Below are 17481 nucleotides of genomic sequence, written 5' to 3'. Positions count from 1 at the left end.
TTGGTTCTGATTAATTGATTGAATCAAGAAGTATTCTTACTTAGCAAAAGCAGTGACTTTTAATTAGCTGAGGTAATCAATGGAGTCTGACCCTTACTCAGATTAATAAAGATCAAAAGATAATTTCACAGAACCACAGAGATTTAGAGCTGGGAGAGATATCACAGTGGGCAAAATAGTCCAATCTGTAAGGGGTAACTAGGTTAGAGTTTAATGCTATATTTTTTCCTGTATATTTTCTCCAGTTTTGTAATTTTAAAACATAATTGTGAGGAGGAAAAAAAGATTCCTAAACTTCCTGCCTCTCCTCGCCTCTGTCCCCTTACACCTGTTCTTAATCTAGACTCAATAAACTCTCCAGTATTCTGGAGGGTGGTCATGTCTGGCTTCCCTAGCAGAGGAGTGTATATAATAATAACAGCTGATATTTATATAGCATCTTAAGGTTTGGAAATCGCTTTGGGAATCAATCAGCTATGCCAAACTGTCTCTTATATATAGGGAATTATCTCTATGATTCTTTTTAGAGGTACCATGCCATTTCCCCTTTTCTAGTGAAAATGGAGATTAGCCCTTTTTCCCACTTCCTCAAGAGTGCAAAACCATTCTGCCCTACCCTTGCCCCCACACCCTGCCACATCATCCTATGTCCTCATGTACTATGCCAGGAATGTTGCTAGGGAAGATCAGGGATATGACTCAAACAGAATGCTGCAGGGAAGGGGGTGGGGGTGCTGCCTCACTGAAGAGCATACCGGCCCTGCATGAGTCAAGGTTGAGAAGGAGGAATCCCTCATTATGCCCTTGCCCATTTTCTGACCCCTCTTATTTAGTTATGAATATATAATTACTCTTTAAGGTGATTTATTTTCTCATGCATGGAGAGAAAACAGATTTCCAGCGCCAGCATGAATCTAGAAGATGGAGGCCCTCAAGAGAGCTGGCCTTCATTATCCAAATCCTACTCTCTCTTGGATCTAGATGTATTGCTGAGGGTGATTGGGTTTCCTTCATATGGCTGGATTCCATGTTGGTCAGACTCATGGGGATATGTCCAATTTTAATTTAATTTCAGCTTTATTCTCATAACTGCTGGTTATAGAAGTGACTCATCGTATGAAAGTAACCCTAGGTTCCTTGCGGAGGTAATGTCTTCTCTGGAAGAATTTTCCTAGGAATGTAGTGGCCATTTTCAAAGTCTCCTACACTCCTAGCAGTTCATAGAATCATATCCGACCCTCTCCTTTTACAGATGAAATAATAGAACCATAGAAACACAATGTATGGGCAGCTGGGTGGTACAGTAGATAGAACATCAGGCCTGGATTCAGGAAGACTCATATTCCTGGGTTCAAATGTGGCCTCAGACATTTACTAGCTGTGTGACCCTTGGCAAGTCATTTAACCCTGTTTGCCTCACTTTCCTTATCTTTCAAATGAATTGGAGAAGGAAATGGCAAACCACTCCAGTATCTTTGCGAAGAAAACCCTAAATGGGGTCATGAAGATTCAGACATGACTGAACAAGAACAGAAAGGTTAAATAATTTAGTCAAAGCCACTTAGCTAGTCCGGCTAGGACTATAACTCAAGTCCCCTGCCTAACTCTAAATTCAGATATTTTTCCAATATACCAAACTACCTTCCCTCTTCTCTCCTTTGGTACAGCTTTGGGCAGGGCAACCTAGTATCTGGGGGGAAACCAAAACAAACAAACAAAACCAAAAAGTCCAGTAGATGGCAGCAGGGAGCAATGACTATAGTTCTTGACTTCTAGACATAAGAGATAGCAAAGTTCTGGGAGTGCTTACTGGTTGACCAAAATGACATCACCATGTTAGAGTCAAGTTACAATGCGTCGGATTGTGGTTGCTCAGACCTATTTGAGCTCCGAATGTTCTACCACATGTCGGGCACAAATAGTTCATGTGAATATTTGGGGTGGATTCTCTAAATTTGTGCTTCTTGAATTTCTTTTGAGCTACTTCAATTCTGCTTTGCTCGTAGAGCATAGCACCTTGTCTGATAAGGGCACACCATGCTGGGTGGTCCTGTGCCAGTGTCTCCCATGTCACAAATCAATTCCAAAGTTCTTTTTTGTTTGTTTTGCTTTGTTTTTCTTTAATTAATCAATTTATTTATTTGTTTTTAGTTTTCAACATTCACTTTTATAAGATTTTGAGTTCTAAAATTTCCCCCCTCCCTCTTCTGCCTCCTTCCCCAGACATCATGCAATCTGATACATGTACAATCATCTTAAATATATTTCCACATTAGTCATGTTATGAAAGAAGAATCAGAACAAAAGGGAAAAACCGCAAAAAAAGAATGACAAAAAATCAAGAAGAGAAAATAGTATGCTTCAATCTGCATTCTGCAGTTCTTTCTCTGGATGTGGATAGCATTTTCCATCATAAATCTTTTAGCAATTCCAAAGTTCTTAAGAAAGATCTTGAGAGTGGCCCTCTATCACTTTTTTTTTTGTGTGTGTGAGGTAATTGGGGTTAAGTGCTTGTCCGAGTCACAGCCAGTAAGTGTTATGTGTCTGAGTCTGATTTGAACTCAGGTCCTCCTGACTCCAGGGCCTGTATGCTATCCACTTCGCCATCTAGCTGCCCTCTTTATATTGCTTCTTCAGACCCTCATGTGAGTACTTACCTTGTGTCAGCTCTCCATAAAATAGTCTTTTAGGGCAAGCTTACATTTGGCATTCAAACAACGTGGCCAGCCCTTTGGAGTTGCGCTTGTATAGTAGCATTTGAATGCTTGGCAGTTTAGTTTGAGAATGGACCTCAGTGTCTGGTATCTTATCCTGCCAGGTGATCTTCAGAATCTTCCTAAGATAATTCAAATGGAAGAGATTGTGTTTCCTGGCATGGCAATAGTAGACTGTCCAGGTTTCACAGGCATACAACAGTCTGCACAACAGCTCTGTAGGCCTTCAGTTTGGTAGTCAGTCTAATACCTCTTCTCTCCCACTCTTTCCTTCAGAGCTTCCCAAACACTGAGCTAGCTCTGGCAATGCGTGCTTCAACCTCATTATCAGTATGTACATCCCTAGAAAGTATATTGCCAAGGTAAGCTTATATAATTCATGGGGTGCATATATGTATGGGGCAGATACCCATGCCCTTCTAGCCCTGACATTCTTTCCCCAAGAGAAGGCTAAAGAACTGAAACATTAAAATGGAGATAGGGAAGAAATCACCTTAAAAATATTTGAACAGGATTTCTCTCCTCTCCTCCAGAAGTACTTCTGGCAAACTTTGTTGAAACTGAACAGGGCTAATACAAAGATGACAGGATGAAAATGTCAGCTAATTCTCTGTCTTATGTGAGTAGAATGATGGCTTTTGGATGGGGTCTGATGACCTTTGATACTCCGCTGATCACCTCCTTCTGACCACCGTGACCTGCACTTGTTCAACCATTATGTGACAAGTGCTTACTACGGCACGTTTTGCTTGGCCAGTGGGGCATGGAGAAGTATGCGATTGGGTGAGCTCAGAAGCTTATGAGAGAGGCATGACAGCTTCAGGATGAGTCCAATAAACGTGTGTCGAATGAATGAACACACGTGAAGATAATCGTGGTGGACGTCAGGAGGGAGGGGACCATGTAGACGTCGGAGGTGGGGCTCTTGGAACTTGACCTGTGACCTAGCCCAAAGTTCCTAGACTTGTTAGGAATTCCCTTAGGGAGGGCTTTTTCCTCCGTCAGTGCCCTTTGACTAACTGGACGCTAACCGGACCTTCTGATTCCTAGCCCTCTCCATAGCTGGACACCCCAAATGACCCACCCCGGCCACCATAGTGTAAGAAGGCCAAGCGCATTCGGCTTTTCCTCCCCACCCCCCCAGAGCCTCCGGGGATTTGCTGGGGCGTGTGAGGCCCTCGTCATGTGACCGCCAGACGTGCTCAGATTGGCCTTGCTGTCCTGCTCCCGCCCACCGAAAGCGTAGGCTGGAACGCGGGCGAAGTAGGGAGGAGAACGGGCGCATGCGCGGGGCCCGGATATTTTTTATTTATTTATATATATATGTGTATATATATATACACATATATATATTTCCCCCCCCCCCAGACACCCAGTGTGGAGCTCCGGAGTTGGACGATAAACAACTCTCTGGGATTCGCTCAGTTGGGGACTTCTCACGCCCCCTTTTTTCTTTAGGTGTGGTTCAGCCCGAAGGCGTGGCCAAAGCGGTCCGGGCTACACCAAAGAGTTTCCAGGGTGGAGGAGGGGGAAAGAAGTTCCTGTTGAGATCTTTAAGGTGTTAGGGCCCGACAGAGGGGGAAAATCCCCCTGTGCCGGACGAATGGTGCGGTCCTGAGCCGGGTCCGGAGCCGGCCGGACGCGTCTGAGGGAGGCCCTCGGGGAGGGGGCGCCGGCCGGCGGGAAGCGGGCTAACTACGGAGTCTGTTGGGGGAGATTCGACGCCGCGAAGGGGAAAAGCCCGACCTGCGACGGAGCGAGGGCGCCGGGGTCGGGGGGAGGGGGCTCCCAAGATGGCGTCGTCGTCCGGGTCGTCGACGCTGGGGACTACCTCCTTGGAGTTGGGCAGCAGTAGCTGCTCCTCCAGTTTAGGTGAGAAGGAAGTCGGGTGGGGAGGCCCGCCAGCGGGGTGCGGGGGCCTTGGGTTGGGGAGGACCCGAAAAGGGGCTGGAGCCGGGAGCGGTACGGAGTCTCGGGGGAGGGGACCGAGAGCAGGGACCCGCGGCTGGGAAAGTTCAGAGTCAGGGGAGGAATCGAGGGGAGCGTTTGTGTGTGGGGGTGGTGGCCGGCCTCTTATTTGGGAGGCGCAGAGAAACACACACGTAGGACCCCAAAAAGAACGAAGGGGGGCGGGGGAGGCAGGGGACGTAAGGCTCGACGCGGCTGAAGAGTTGGTGGCCGTGGCTGTGGGTGCCCGAAAGCAGGGGAAAGAACCCCCCCTAGGAGTGCGAGAAATCGGGGTCTCCAAAAGAGGGTCTGAGAAGCAAAGGTGGGGCCTCAGGTTGCACCCAAGTTTGGGGAGTGTGGCTTGCGAAAGGATGGGCAAAGTGCCTTTGGGGGTCCGGGGGGAGGGGTCGAGGCTTGGTAAAGGAGGCCACTGAAGAGGGGGTCTCGGGACAGGCAGAAGAACTTGAGGGAGATTGGGAGTGGGCTGAGCATCAGGATGTGAGGAGCCCAGAAGAAAAAACAGCAGAGCGTATGTGGGAGGGAAAGTGTGTGTGGTGTTGGGGGAGGAAGGGGATGTGAGTCAGGGATTGGAAAGGGATGGTGCAAAGGGCTGGGGATTGATGAAAAATCTTTAAGAAAACTTTTGGTGGGAGTACCCTCTTTAGAAATATATGATATGGAATGGGAATTGTTGCCACCTCCAGTGAGTTGGGAATGCTGCTCTAACCAAAATCTGCCTTCAATGGTTACTGGTGATGTCCATGAGCTGATTGCCACTTCTTGTCTTCCTCTCCCCTTCCCCCCCCTTCCTATTTTGAATAGATCAGTTGGTTTTTAGGGACCTAGCTTTCACATTCTTAATGAGCTGAATGGCTGAGTATAAAGCTTAGACATTGCATTAGTCGATGTTTTATTTATGTTGCACATATTTTGGGGAGTCACTTTGAGCTTGAGGAGGGACACTTGGAAAATGACTGCCTTCTGTCCTTGGCTGGAGGTCTGATCCCCTAAGTAGAGATGGGAAAAATAGAATAGTTATATGTGGTCTTTAATCAGACTTGTCATTAATTAGCTAGAAAAAAGTGGGGTCTGTTACTACTGGATTACCTGTGAGAGCTTATGTTTGTGTTCCAAAACTTTGATTAAGACTTTTCTGGAGAGATTGACCAGATGGATAGGTTTAACAGTAAGGAGGAAACATCTGTTTGTCACTTAATGATACTTTTCCCTCTATCCTCACTCCTCTTTTCCTGCTACAAAGAATCCTAATTCTAGCCTTCCTCGATTTTACTAGTTTACATCTCTTAACCTTGTGGGCCTTGTGTCCTATGGTCAGTGTTGTGTCTTCTGTCAGCTGGAAGTTAAAAAAAGAAATGTTTATGTATTGTTAACTCTCCTGTTTTTACCAGAAAGTCACTCCTTAGATTTGGGTTGTATTTTGCCACACTGTGTTTTAATCGGTATGAAATATTCAGCTTAAAATTGTACATCTTTTTTTAAAAAGTACTTTGTGTAATTATATCATTTCTTCTTTCCCTTTCTTTTCTCTGGTAAGTTATTTAAGAAGTTGCAACCAAACTATTTTTACTTTTAAAATTATTTTGCTTCCCATAATGTGTCTGAAAACTTGAGGTGAATGGCATGCTTTTGCCCAAATGTAGTGTGATGCATTTTTATGTATTTAAATGTATATGGGTACTTTTGGTTTTAATCTAATGGTTTCTTTTCCTCCGTGGATATGTTTTTCAGAAAGTTGATCCTAGTGCCAGAAAGCTAATAAGAAAGAGATTTTGTGTAATTGGAGAAGATAATTGTATCTCTGGCTCCAGGGGAATTAGGAAATTGACACAAATAGGGGATAACTTATGATTTCCTGAATATTTATGAGATGACATTCTGGGGACACAACATGTGTTCCTTTTTTCCCTGAAATAAACTGATCATTCCTTCATTTTGATACTCTTTATTCTTGCATTTAAACAGTGTTAACATTTCAGTAAAACTCTGGAGTTCCACAGGCAATGTTTTCTAGCAAGACTAAAACTGAAGTGAAGGGAGTAGGCTTTGGGTGACCCTTAGAGAGGAGCCACCCTTCAATCGGTGGGTGTTCAAAAGCTTTGCCATCCCTGTCAGGAAGGGCCAATGTTAAAGAGCCAGTCTCCATCATTATTAAAACTATTTCAGAATTTAGTCTCCTGCCTGCTCTCAGATTGTTTGCCCATCAGGACTGGGCTGCTCCCTAATGATTAGTTAACAAACTGAAATACAGGGTGTAGCAAATCTTAAGCTGTAAGAGTTGCTTAACATCTCTTCCTAGTGGGGTAATTAACATGTTTGGATTTTGGGAAGACAGTGACTGGTAAATATCTTAAATCAGCCACTATCAGGTTCATTCTTACATTTTGTTAATGAGTAGTGGAAGAGTTTGTCATTTTTGTTGAACTTTTTGGTTTGTATGAGAGATTTTCCCCTTCCCTCCAGTCTTTGTTATTTGGGACAATGACACTATCTTAATAAAATTAAAGATGATGTGTAGGGGCTGACAATGTGCAGCATCTGTATCCTAATCTTTGTTTCCAGCTTGTCTTAGTCCACCAAGGCACTGAAATACACTACCTAGCCTGGAACCTTCACTCTGTTATTGAAAGGAGTCAGATCTTTCCTCTTCTTGGCTTGATTTGGAGGTTAGTGGAATCAGGTCACCTGAAATAAACATAGACCAATAAAGTGAAGTCTGAATTCTGTGGACACACATTTTATTTCTTAGATACCCATGAACTATAGCTCTTTTTGATTCCTGAAGGGCCAGAACAGCAGTCTCATTTGGTGAGCAGTGCTGTCTAAACAGTCATCACAATGTATGTCTGAAATTGTCACCATTCCCTTTTGCATATCAGGAATACTAAGTGACCTGCTCTACTCTTGATTCCATTCAGTCCTCTCTCTTTGTAACCATCAAGTAAAAAAACCCCAGAGGACATGACATTGGGTCACTTTTGTCTGGAACTTTTTCGTTGAGGCCCACTCATCCATCTGTGGCTGTGATGCCTTTGTTCTCTTGAGCTGTGCCCAACCAGTAAACTGTGCTGTAATCTGATAACCCCATAGTGCAACCATTCTTGTGGAGAAATCTTTTTGTCTGTGTTCATTGTATACATCGTTAGTGATTTCTAGGCCTACCTGACAGACTCTCTCTTCTTTCTGTTTTGCTTTCTTATGAGTGACTAGGAGGTTAGACTTAAGTGAGCCATCTAGTTAGTGAAACCTAAGGGGGGAAATTAAATTTGTAAATGTATACTATCTAGAACTTAATCAAGTGCACTTACTTTTAGAGATCTACTTTAGGTCTCTATTCTCCCTCTAATCCTACATAGGTATCAACTTTTTTTACAGACACTGGAATTTTGAGGGTGGAAAAGGTTTTTTGTTTATTTGTTTGTTTCTTTTTTTAAAGGAAGGGCAATAATTGTCGATGGAGAAGTTTGGTTCCTTTTCCTTGTTGGTATAGAAGAGCATTAAAAGAAATGCAGATTTGGTATTAGGTTTCCATTGCTTCTGACTTAACCATTTATACATTATGGTTCTTATGTTCATTGACAGGTTTAATGAATCAATCCTGCATACACCAAGTACCTGATATTGATTAGAAACTTGTGCACTAGGTGTGAGTGCTAGAGTATCCTGCTATGCTTTTTATTTTTATTTTTGGCCCAGTTGATGGTCTTTGTAGGCTTTTTTTGAGTTGATATAAAATTGCTGATAATACCTTTGGCTCTCCACTACATAACAGCTGTTCTTTAAACCTAATCTTTTGGGAGCATAATGGAAATTAAAGCCTTTGAAGGTTAACAATAGATGATAACAGATCAAGGCAGGGAAGGGGTTCTTTTCTCTGGTAAACCTGCCAAGTGCTTTCTTGGGAGGTGTCAGACTACCCCTTTTGATACTGAGTAAGCTCCCAAGTTACCAAAGTCCCCAGTCTCTCTTTTCTCTCCCTCTCAACTGGGATGTTTAAGGTTATATGGTGCTTCGTGATGCCATAGGAATGGGAATCTCCATTCTGCTGTGCTCCAAGTCCAGTCTTTCACCACTCAGCTTCTGAGAGAGTGCTTCATCTGATCATGTTTTCCTAGAGAAAGGAAGCTCTTACCCATCCTGTTTCCTACACTACATCCCACTTCCCCACCCTTTTCCATCAGAAAAGTAAATTTTAGTTTCCTCTTTCTGGGTGGTGATCCTGTTTTGTTCATTTCACTTTGCAGTTTACTTTTCTATTCCTGCTCCTCCTACTTTTAAACCCTGCTTCAAGATTCATTTCTTCTCCCCTAGCCGGCGGATCTGCCATTATGCAAAATATTTTGCTTATGGACATTTTATTCTTTGGTCTCTTATTGTCTTTTGGAGTCCTAAGGAAGCTTCTGTTGAAAAGATTGTCAGGTTCTGGGAAGTCCCATTGTTACTATGTCTTGTTTTGTGTGCCTGGCTACTAAGTGAACATGCAATCTAAATAAGCAAGCACCAGGCCAGGAAAGAGGCCGAAGTATTAGAAGAGATGGGTGTATGGAGGGGGATGGGATTTCAGGAGATATACTTTTAATAATTAGGTATATTAGCTTTCCTAAACAGAGTTGCAAATAGGTCTGATAATCCTCAAGATTCTTGTTGATAGCATATTATACATAGTAAGAACCAGAGTCCTGTATTACAGGATGCTCATCATAAGGAGGGTGATGACAGTTTGGTCACTACTTTTGTCCTATTCTGAGCTATCTTGAGCTGCAGGGCATATTTGGGATAGTTGTTTCTAATCCTGTAGTTTGCCCTGACATTTTCAAGAGTTAGACTTTACTTTGGTAAACATTTATTGAGTATACAAGGCACTTTGCTGAATTGTGAGGATACATATATTACGGTCTTAAATTGATTGTTTCCCCAAGGTTAGTTGGAGTTGTGTTTGGGAATGGTGATTGAACGGGCAGCAGGCCAGAAATATTAAATGTCTCTTGGCCAGGAGCCATTCAGCAGACCTTTATGGAAGGGATGAAAGTTTGTTGCAAACCATAGGCAGAGTTTTGGTGCCATGGAGAACAAATGTTAGAGCTGAGAACCTTAATTCTCTTCTGCAAAAAGAGAAAGCTAGAAAAGAGACTAGCAATCTAGACTAATGTCTTTTTTTACAGGTTAGGGAACTGTGTCCAGAGAAGTGAGTTGCTTAGGGTCACACAGCTAGTTACTGGTGGAGTTGTTGGAGTGTGTGCCTGCTGGGGTTGTCAGACTGGTTTTTAGTTCCTTCCCTCCTCCCCCAACACGCAGAGACTTTACAGGCATTAACCCCACTCTGTTAACTAAGATGACCCCAGAATTACCAGACTAACTTAATTAAGAGATTCGTTTTTTAGGAACATTCTCACCTTTTGAATGCCATCCCCAGCCAGTTAGGCAGTCTTAGGAAAAAGAAAAATTTCCATTGAGCTATGTTTAATTTTTATCTATGGTATGTGTTCTTGATCAGTCATTATCACATGGGGGGGGTGGAGGTCTTTTCTCAACATTTTTTCCTTAAACTGTGCTCAGCTACTCTTCTCAGGAGGCAGGCTGGCATTTAAGATAGAGTTGTGAGGGGGTTTTTTTGATCCAGAGAACATATTGTGCCTCCCACCTGTGGAAGGAGAAAGAGAATGACTACCCAGATTGCAAATAACTAGAACAGAACTGTTCCTCCGGAGAATTTGTCCAGTAAACAAATGGCTTTCTTGATTGTTTGACTGATTTGTTTTATTTTGATTCTCTCTTTTTTTTTTTTTTGGTTAGGCGGTGGGGTTAAGTGACTTGCCCAGGGTCACACAGCTAGTAAGTGTTATGTGTCCGAGGTCACATTTGAACTCAGGTCCTCCTGAATCCAGGGCTGATGCTCTATGCACTGCGCCACCTAGCTGCCCCTACTGATTTTGTTTTAAAGTGCTCTGCTATGTCAGGTGAGAGCCCATGGTAATTGGCAGTTCATTTCTTAGGTTTCTTTTGCTTCTATCTGACCCATGCAGGAATCATTGGCACATTTGAAACCAAATTAAAAATTGTCCTGTAATTCTCTGGGACGGTTTCTTCTATGATCAGTCTGGGAACTAACCTGCAGCTTCAGTAGTTTGAGGAATGCATATCTGTTTGACCTGCACTTCCCAAAATTGTATACATACATATATATATATAAATACTGCAAATATTGAAGTTAGCCTCACATAAACTCTTAGTTTCTCTGCTGGTAGATGATGTCATTTCATCTCCTACGGAAATGCTTCTGCCCTGAAAACACAGGGAGAGGCTGCAGTATTAAGGCCAGCTCTGTTTTACTCTACACATTGAAATAACCCTCATTGCAGAGCTATCTACTGCCTGTAAAATCATCTTTGTTTCAGTCATCTCTTCTTATGACACCCAGTTCTTTTTTATTCTCCCTCTCAAGTCTGCATTACCACATCTCTTGATATTACTTTTGAACGTCTTGTTTTCCTCATCTCTTTCTCTCCTTTCTCCCAAAATCGAGTCCGAATTTTCAGGAGCTCAGCAACAGTAGGTACATTTATATAGAGTTATGACTGTGACTCTACATAAATACACATTTTGCCAAGTGACTTGAAAGTCCTTCCATGTGGAAAGTAGCAGTCTGTTGTTCCACAAACACAGCTCTGGGTGGGGGTCAGGAACCAAAATTTTAATCTTCCTTAAAACTACGACTAAGTAAATGATTTTTAAAAACTGTTCTCTGATGGTACAGTGATACTGTTTTGTCTTTTAGAGAGAGACTAGAGTATGACCAGTTTGGGACTTGATCTGGTTGTCACAACTATTTTCTGAGGTTGCATTGGCAGCATTTAACAATCCTGTGATATTTGTACTGGAACATTCAGCTTAAGTCTTACAGTTCAGGAAATATATTGAGATTAAATGATAGACTTGTTTATCCATGTTCTGACAGGAAAGTATCAATGTCGTCCTGATGACTGTGAAGCTCTGTGTGTGTGATATTGCAGCAACCCTAGTATGATATGTTCTAAGGTGGGTTTACCAATCATTTTAGTTGGCATCAAAAGCAGGGTGTGGAGTGTGTGGGAATCGTGTTGTGATGTTGTACATCTTTGGAGCCCGAAAGTGTCAGTAGCACCTTGGGCATTTTCTATTTTTTTTTTCTCCTCGTACCGGCTTTGGAGCAGCACAATGGCAGGTTTATGAGTTTAGTTTAATGGAAAGCAACGTAAGCATGTGTGCAGTGTAACTGAACAGTGATGACCAGATAGAGAATGAGTGGTGGAAGAGTGGTGGACACAGAGATCTGAGAACTACCTAAAATGGAAGCTTCTGTCTAAAATTTCTCAAAGGAAAAATGTGATTCTTGGGTTGGGGTGAGGGTATTGTTTCTGCTCATGTAATTCTTCTGCTGAAGCTTTTCCTTGTGATCTTTTGAAAATGGCACACTTGGTATCACAAGTTACTCCACATCTGAAAATTGGTCCATGGAACTTAATCTATTTCCCTATTCTTTAAGTTTTTAGAATTTTTTAAAATGTTCGTTCTGCTATAAGCAAATACAAACTCCTCAGTTTGATAACTTTCTGTTTTTCCTCATCTAGGTTTCCACTTTCTGTGCTGTGGGGCCACCCGCAAGAGAGGTAGAGCTGATCTTATATCTGTGCTTAGTGAGGCATGAGCTCCCCACAATAACTAGCAGCCAGCTCCCCTTCCCAATAACCATCTCAGGTTCTTTGGAGTGGGATGGAGTGGAGTATAGTCCTCCCCTGAAAGGGCTATGAATGAAGGGTTTTGTAAGCACAGTTGACTAAAGGTTCCCTACTCTTCTCCCTTCCACCATGCCTCTAGAGGTGGAAAAAAAAAGTCCCCTCCTAATATAGAAGTATCTTTGCTTACAGTTCTCTGAACTGCTATTCCCAGCTCCTCCATCTCCCATCTGCCAGTGCCTCCCTTTTGTTTACCCTGGATTCTTTTTGTAGCATCATTCTTATTGTTCCAACAGCCTGTTTCTCTGCCCTGCCTCTCCTGGCTATCTAATCTCCCCTGCTCTCCTCATTGCTTAGAACAGCTTTGGTCGTTTTATTAACAAGAAAATTTGTGTGCTAACAAATTTGGCAATGAACCTGATGCCCCAGGGATTGGACCGTCCAAGGATTCTAGCTCATTTTGAAAATGTAAAAACCATTCATGGCTCACAGGCCATTCAAAAAAGTCAGCTGGATTTGGCCTTTGAGCTGTAGTTACCAATCCCTGTCTAGCTGGGGAGGCCTTCTCCCCTCCCCATTTTGTATTAGTTGACTTGCTGACAGTCCCTCTACACAATGCTCTGAAACTAGTGAATAGTGCCAAAGTTTTTATACTTCACTCAGTCAATTTTAATTAATCTGTAAATATCCTGGTATTTAAGAGTTCCCTCTTTTGTGTCTCCTCCACGAAAATAAATAAAACTGTGTTGGTAAAATGGCAAAAACGCTTTTTGGTTAAAATTCACTATTGTTCCATTTATTATTTGGGGAAGAAGGTTGGAAACCAAGCTCTGATCAGCAAAAATGTTCCTAGATGGGTGCAAAAGAGCCGAAAAGCATCTGCTTTTTGCTGCAGTAAGCAGTGAAAACATAGGTACCAAACTCAGGCAGAAATATGCAATCTCAGAGGAAGGAACTATTTCTATTTAAAAAAGAAATGATGATTCCTATTATAAAGGCAGAAGTTCTTTTCTCCTCTGTTGGTGGCACTTTGGAATTTTATTCTCTTTAGGTTGCCAGCTTCAAGCCATTCCCTCATTTCTGGAAAGACTTTGGAACCTGTAAAAATGAGAAACTGTTCCCTCAGGAAGAAAAATGGTACTTACTCGTATAATAACAGATAGTTCCTCAGTGTAATTGGTGGAAGTGGTGGGGGAGGGAATCTACTTGGTTTTCATTCCTTTTGGTTAAAGAAATTGCCTGCTGTCACACAGGAGCTGAAGGATATTGGTTGTTGATTTCACTGAAAAGAGCTGAGGGAAGAGACCTAGGTTCTTCTGTTACTGAAACTGACCTCCTAGTGCATTGAGGAGCAGGTACCTCGAAGTGATCAAAAAACATATCATCAGCTTATTCATTGCCGTTTTTGTCTCTTTGAACTCCAGCATTCTGCTAGAGTAGCCCAGTTGGAGCACCTTCCCCCTCTCCTTCACAACCTGCCTTGCCCCACAGAGGGGGTAGGATAGTTGGGAAGGCAGCATGAAGCATGAAGAGTACTAGACTAGGGGATTAATAGATTGGGCTCCTGGTTTTGCTAGCTGTGAGATCTTGGGTAAGGCACTGAACATATTTGGGCCTCAATTTCCTTCTATGTGAAATGTCGGGATTGGAATACATGATCTCTTCAATTCTCTTCCAGCTTTGTGGTGCAGCAATTTCAAGAATCTTTGTTTTAGCTTAGGAATGAGTAAGCAGCTTCACTTGGAGTTCGTGGAGCCAAACTTTCAACGTGGTGTGTTTTTTTAAAACCAGCTGCCGTTAACTGATTTAGCTGTAGGTAACTGAGAAGTAACATTCTCCTGACATAAGTCTGGTGACCCAAGAGGTTCACAGACTGTTCACCTAGTTCTTTTTTTCTCCTCTGTCTTCTATATCGAGGGCCTGGAACTCTGAATCATTGGGACTGACACTGTGTCATCCACTCCTTTGGCCAAAGCAGGCTATTTGTAGCCACTCCGTGTTTTCTGTAAAGCAGCCAACTTGTCTTAGCTTCATCTTTGTTTCCAATAAAGTCACTATATCTAGTCCTCTGAAATGTACTTCAGGGCCTATTAATAAAGTAGGATCCCTAAAGGCATGTTGGCAGCTACCAAGAGAGGCAGGGCAGAGCAGCCTGTTACACTGAATGGTACCATAAACAATTGTTGGTAACATTATGCCACCTTGTATAGGTAGCTCTTTCATCTTTCTCCATTTTTAAACCTCTTTTATTTTTCTCCTTCCCACCTTCCTTTCCTTTTAAGAAATGTGGTTTTTTTTTCCCTTCTTCCTTTCCTTCCTTCAACAAATATTTATTAAGTTCCTACCATGTGCAGTATGTGTGCATACTGTGCTCAATGCTGGATGGGGGTGGGGGGGAGAGGGTAAAGAAATAAATGACATCTTACCCTCAAAGAGCTTACATTCTAGGTCTGTGGGGTGGGGAGAGAGATGAGAACAGTATATAAACATAGTACTAGTCAGAATGAGGTAGGGCCCCTGAAAGTGGTACAGAGAGGGGGATGTCGTTAAGTCAGCAAGCATTATTAGGTGCCAGGCACTGCACTAACCACTGAAGATACAGAGAAAGGCAGAAAAAAACAAAAAACGAAAAACCACAGGGTCTGCCCTCAAAGAGCTTATGTTCTAGTAGAGAAGACAACATATAAAAAAAATGAGATGGTCACAAGATAAAGGAATTCATGGAAGGACAATACTGGGCTTTATTCATACTGGGCCTTAATATGTGTACCACACAATTGTGGAGACCGGTTATAATTTTTTCCCACTTTGCAATTATCAAAGTACTTCCACAAAAATATTCCAGCTTCATTAAATAGCTGTGGCCTAGAACAAGTGCTAGATTGAGCCAAAAAAACCTTAGTTCAAGTTCCAACTTCACCACTTATTATCTGTGACTTCATGCAAGCTATTTAAACTATCAGCTTTTTTCCTTCTCTGTAGAATGGTTTACTATCACAGAGTTGTTAGAATCAAAATAGAGAAGTGTTTTATATTCTTCAAGTAAGATATATGTGTATGTATATAAGGTTACTGTTGTTGGTACCTCTCTGCCCTGTGAGGTACTGTTACTGAAGTCATTCTACATACCCCAGTTAGATCCTGATTTATTTAGCACCTTCCCTGTCATTTACCTCAGTCTTTAGGGTAAAGTCTCTGCTCAGTGTCCAAGCATTTGGGACTAGAAGCTCAGGCAGTGGTGACCTTGAGTAGAGTAGCTGGTGTCTCCTGCAACTCTCTGTCTTGCATATGCTATGAAGAATAACACAATCGTACATCATGCTTTTTGGTGAAGGTCAGCGTAGGTTAGATGGACATAAGGTAGGTGAGGACCTTGCCTGTACCAGTGCTGGCTTTTACTAGTGCAATTTAAAGAGTTTAGGAAAGCATTTGTAGCCAGGTCCAGCAAACTACCACTTTAGGGTCCTGTATTAAAGACCTTCATTGTCCCTGTCACTTAATCACTACTTCCTGCCAGTGCTGGCACATGAACTCTTTTCTACCTGTTTTCCTTCTGTCAGATTTAAGGAGGCAGGGATGCCTTCTATGCTACAGAATCCCTAGTGGAATAGAAGTGGAAAGTGTTGGCAATGGCCTTAAGGTGGACCCTGAATGCATCTAGGGATGATAATGAGTCTCACCCAGCTGCTGTCTTGGTATCTTATTGGCACTGAGTCTCTTAGAGGGTAGGGTTCCTGGCTGACTCCTTACTTCTTCTGTTGCTAAATGTGCTGATTGTGAAGAATTTCATAATTTCTCCCTTTTTTGCTTCTCTCTTCTGTGCCTGATCACAGCACTCTTGGATGAAGGGGTTGTTGATACCTACAAATTAAGCGCTTTAATACACCTTCAAAGCTAGTTTTCTCCAAGATCTATGAACCTACAAAACATGTCCCCGAATCTTACTTCAACACTAATGGTAAGGATCGTTGACATAAGAATTGTTAGTCTGTCTTTTGGGATTATGCTTTCAATTTTGTTTCCTTCTAGCTGTATAAATGCACTCTGGTCTCTTTCTTGTCCTATGGGCCATATATTCCATTGGATTAATTTCCCAGAAAGGATCCTGGTCATACCTTCTGTTTCTTAAGTTGGTAATTCCCTAAAAGTCTTCTTGGAAACCTCATCAGCTTCCCTCTCACCCTGTTCCCACATATCAGTGTGAAGAAACTGTCTCTGAAAGTGTATCAGAGAAGGCCAACTTAGGAGGGTGATTCAGTATCACAGAGTGGAAGGTTCTAGAGAAGCCACAGTAATGGTGGTGAAGAGGAGCAAAAAAATTTCATCTTTGAGACCACTGGAATGTGCGGTAGGATAGAGTGAGGTCAGGCTTTGCTCACACTTACTCTGCAGCCTTCCTGGCTGAGCTAGTTACTAGTATGTTTGTGTACAAAACCTTTTTGGTTTTCTCCTTCATAGGTTGAAATATGTGCTAAGTTCTTCCAAAGCATCCCGCACCTCAGTTTTTGGATTGATGCTAATCTGAAAAACTTAATAACAATATTTTATTATTTTAGGAGAAAAAAAATAAGATCTCATTAACATCAGAGAGAAACCTTTCCTATTTGGGAAAAGTCACTTCATATGCTTATCTCCATCTCACACCTTCTTCTGTGTTCCCCATTCAACAGGAGAATATACTGGGGGAGATTGTGTCCTTACCAGAAGGCATTTGAGGAAGAGCGTCAGGAAATCAATGTCCTACTTAAAGAAATTTGGTCTTATGCAAAGGGATTAAATTTCTCCTCTCATCCCAAGTCAAATGTTGTAGTATTTCAGACTAAATGCCATCCAGCTGGAAGTATCAAGCTGGTATTGCCCTGCTGAATTGGCATTTTTAACAGTTTCTCTTTTGAGGTCATTTCCCACAATTATAAAATGCTTAGAGGAAAGAAGGCTCAGTTGTGAAGAGGACAGGTGCAATGATAGTGGCTGCTCGAGCTTTGGGATTTCCTCGATAGACCATCTCAAGTTGGCAGAACCCTAGGGCTAAGTGGGCAGTTCATAGCAGATGGTGCCCAGTGTTGGCACTCCAGTGTCCATCAGGCCTC

The 17481-nt window shown here is 42.4% G+C and overlaps 1 protein-coding gene across 1 annotated transcript in view; it reads left to right on the top strand.

Annotated features, from left to right (window-relative positions):
* Window positions 1-4217: 4217 nt before the first annotated feature.
* The window catches only part of LOC110216678 (putative PIP5K1A and PSMD4-like protein), a 50878-nt gene continuing 37614 nt past the window's right edge, over window positions 4218-17481 (top strand). The window contains exons 1-2 of the mRNA XM_078155469.1: window positions 4218-4586; window positions 12287-12325. Coding sequence (XP_078011595.1) covers window positions 4508-4586; window positions 12287-12325 — 118 coding nt within the window. The 5' untranslated portion in view covers window positions 4218-4507. The remainder of the gene's footprint in view (window positions 4587-12286; window positions 12326-17481) is intronic.

Source organism: Phascolarctos cinereus, unplaced genomic scaffold, assembly GCF_003287225.1.
Source record: "Phascolarctos cinereus isolate Bilbo 61053 unplaced genomic scaffold, phaCin_HiC Scaffold_5;HRSCAF=322, whole genome shotgun sequence".
Classification (NCBI taxonomy): domain Eukaryota; kingdom Metazoa; phylum Chordata; class Mammalia; order Diprotodontia; family Phascolarctidae; genus Phascolarctos; species Phascolarctos cinereus.
The sequence above is the reverse complement of the archived record's forward strand: the minus strand, read 5'-3'. Positions and strand labels throughout refer to the sequence as shown.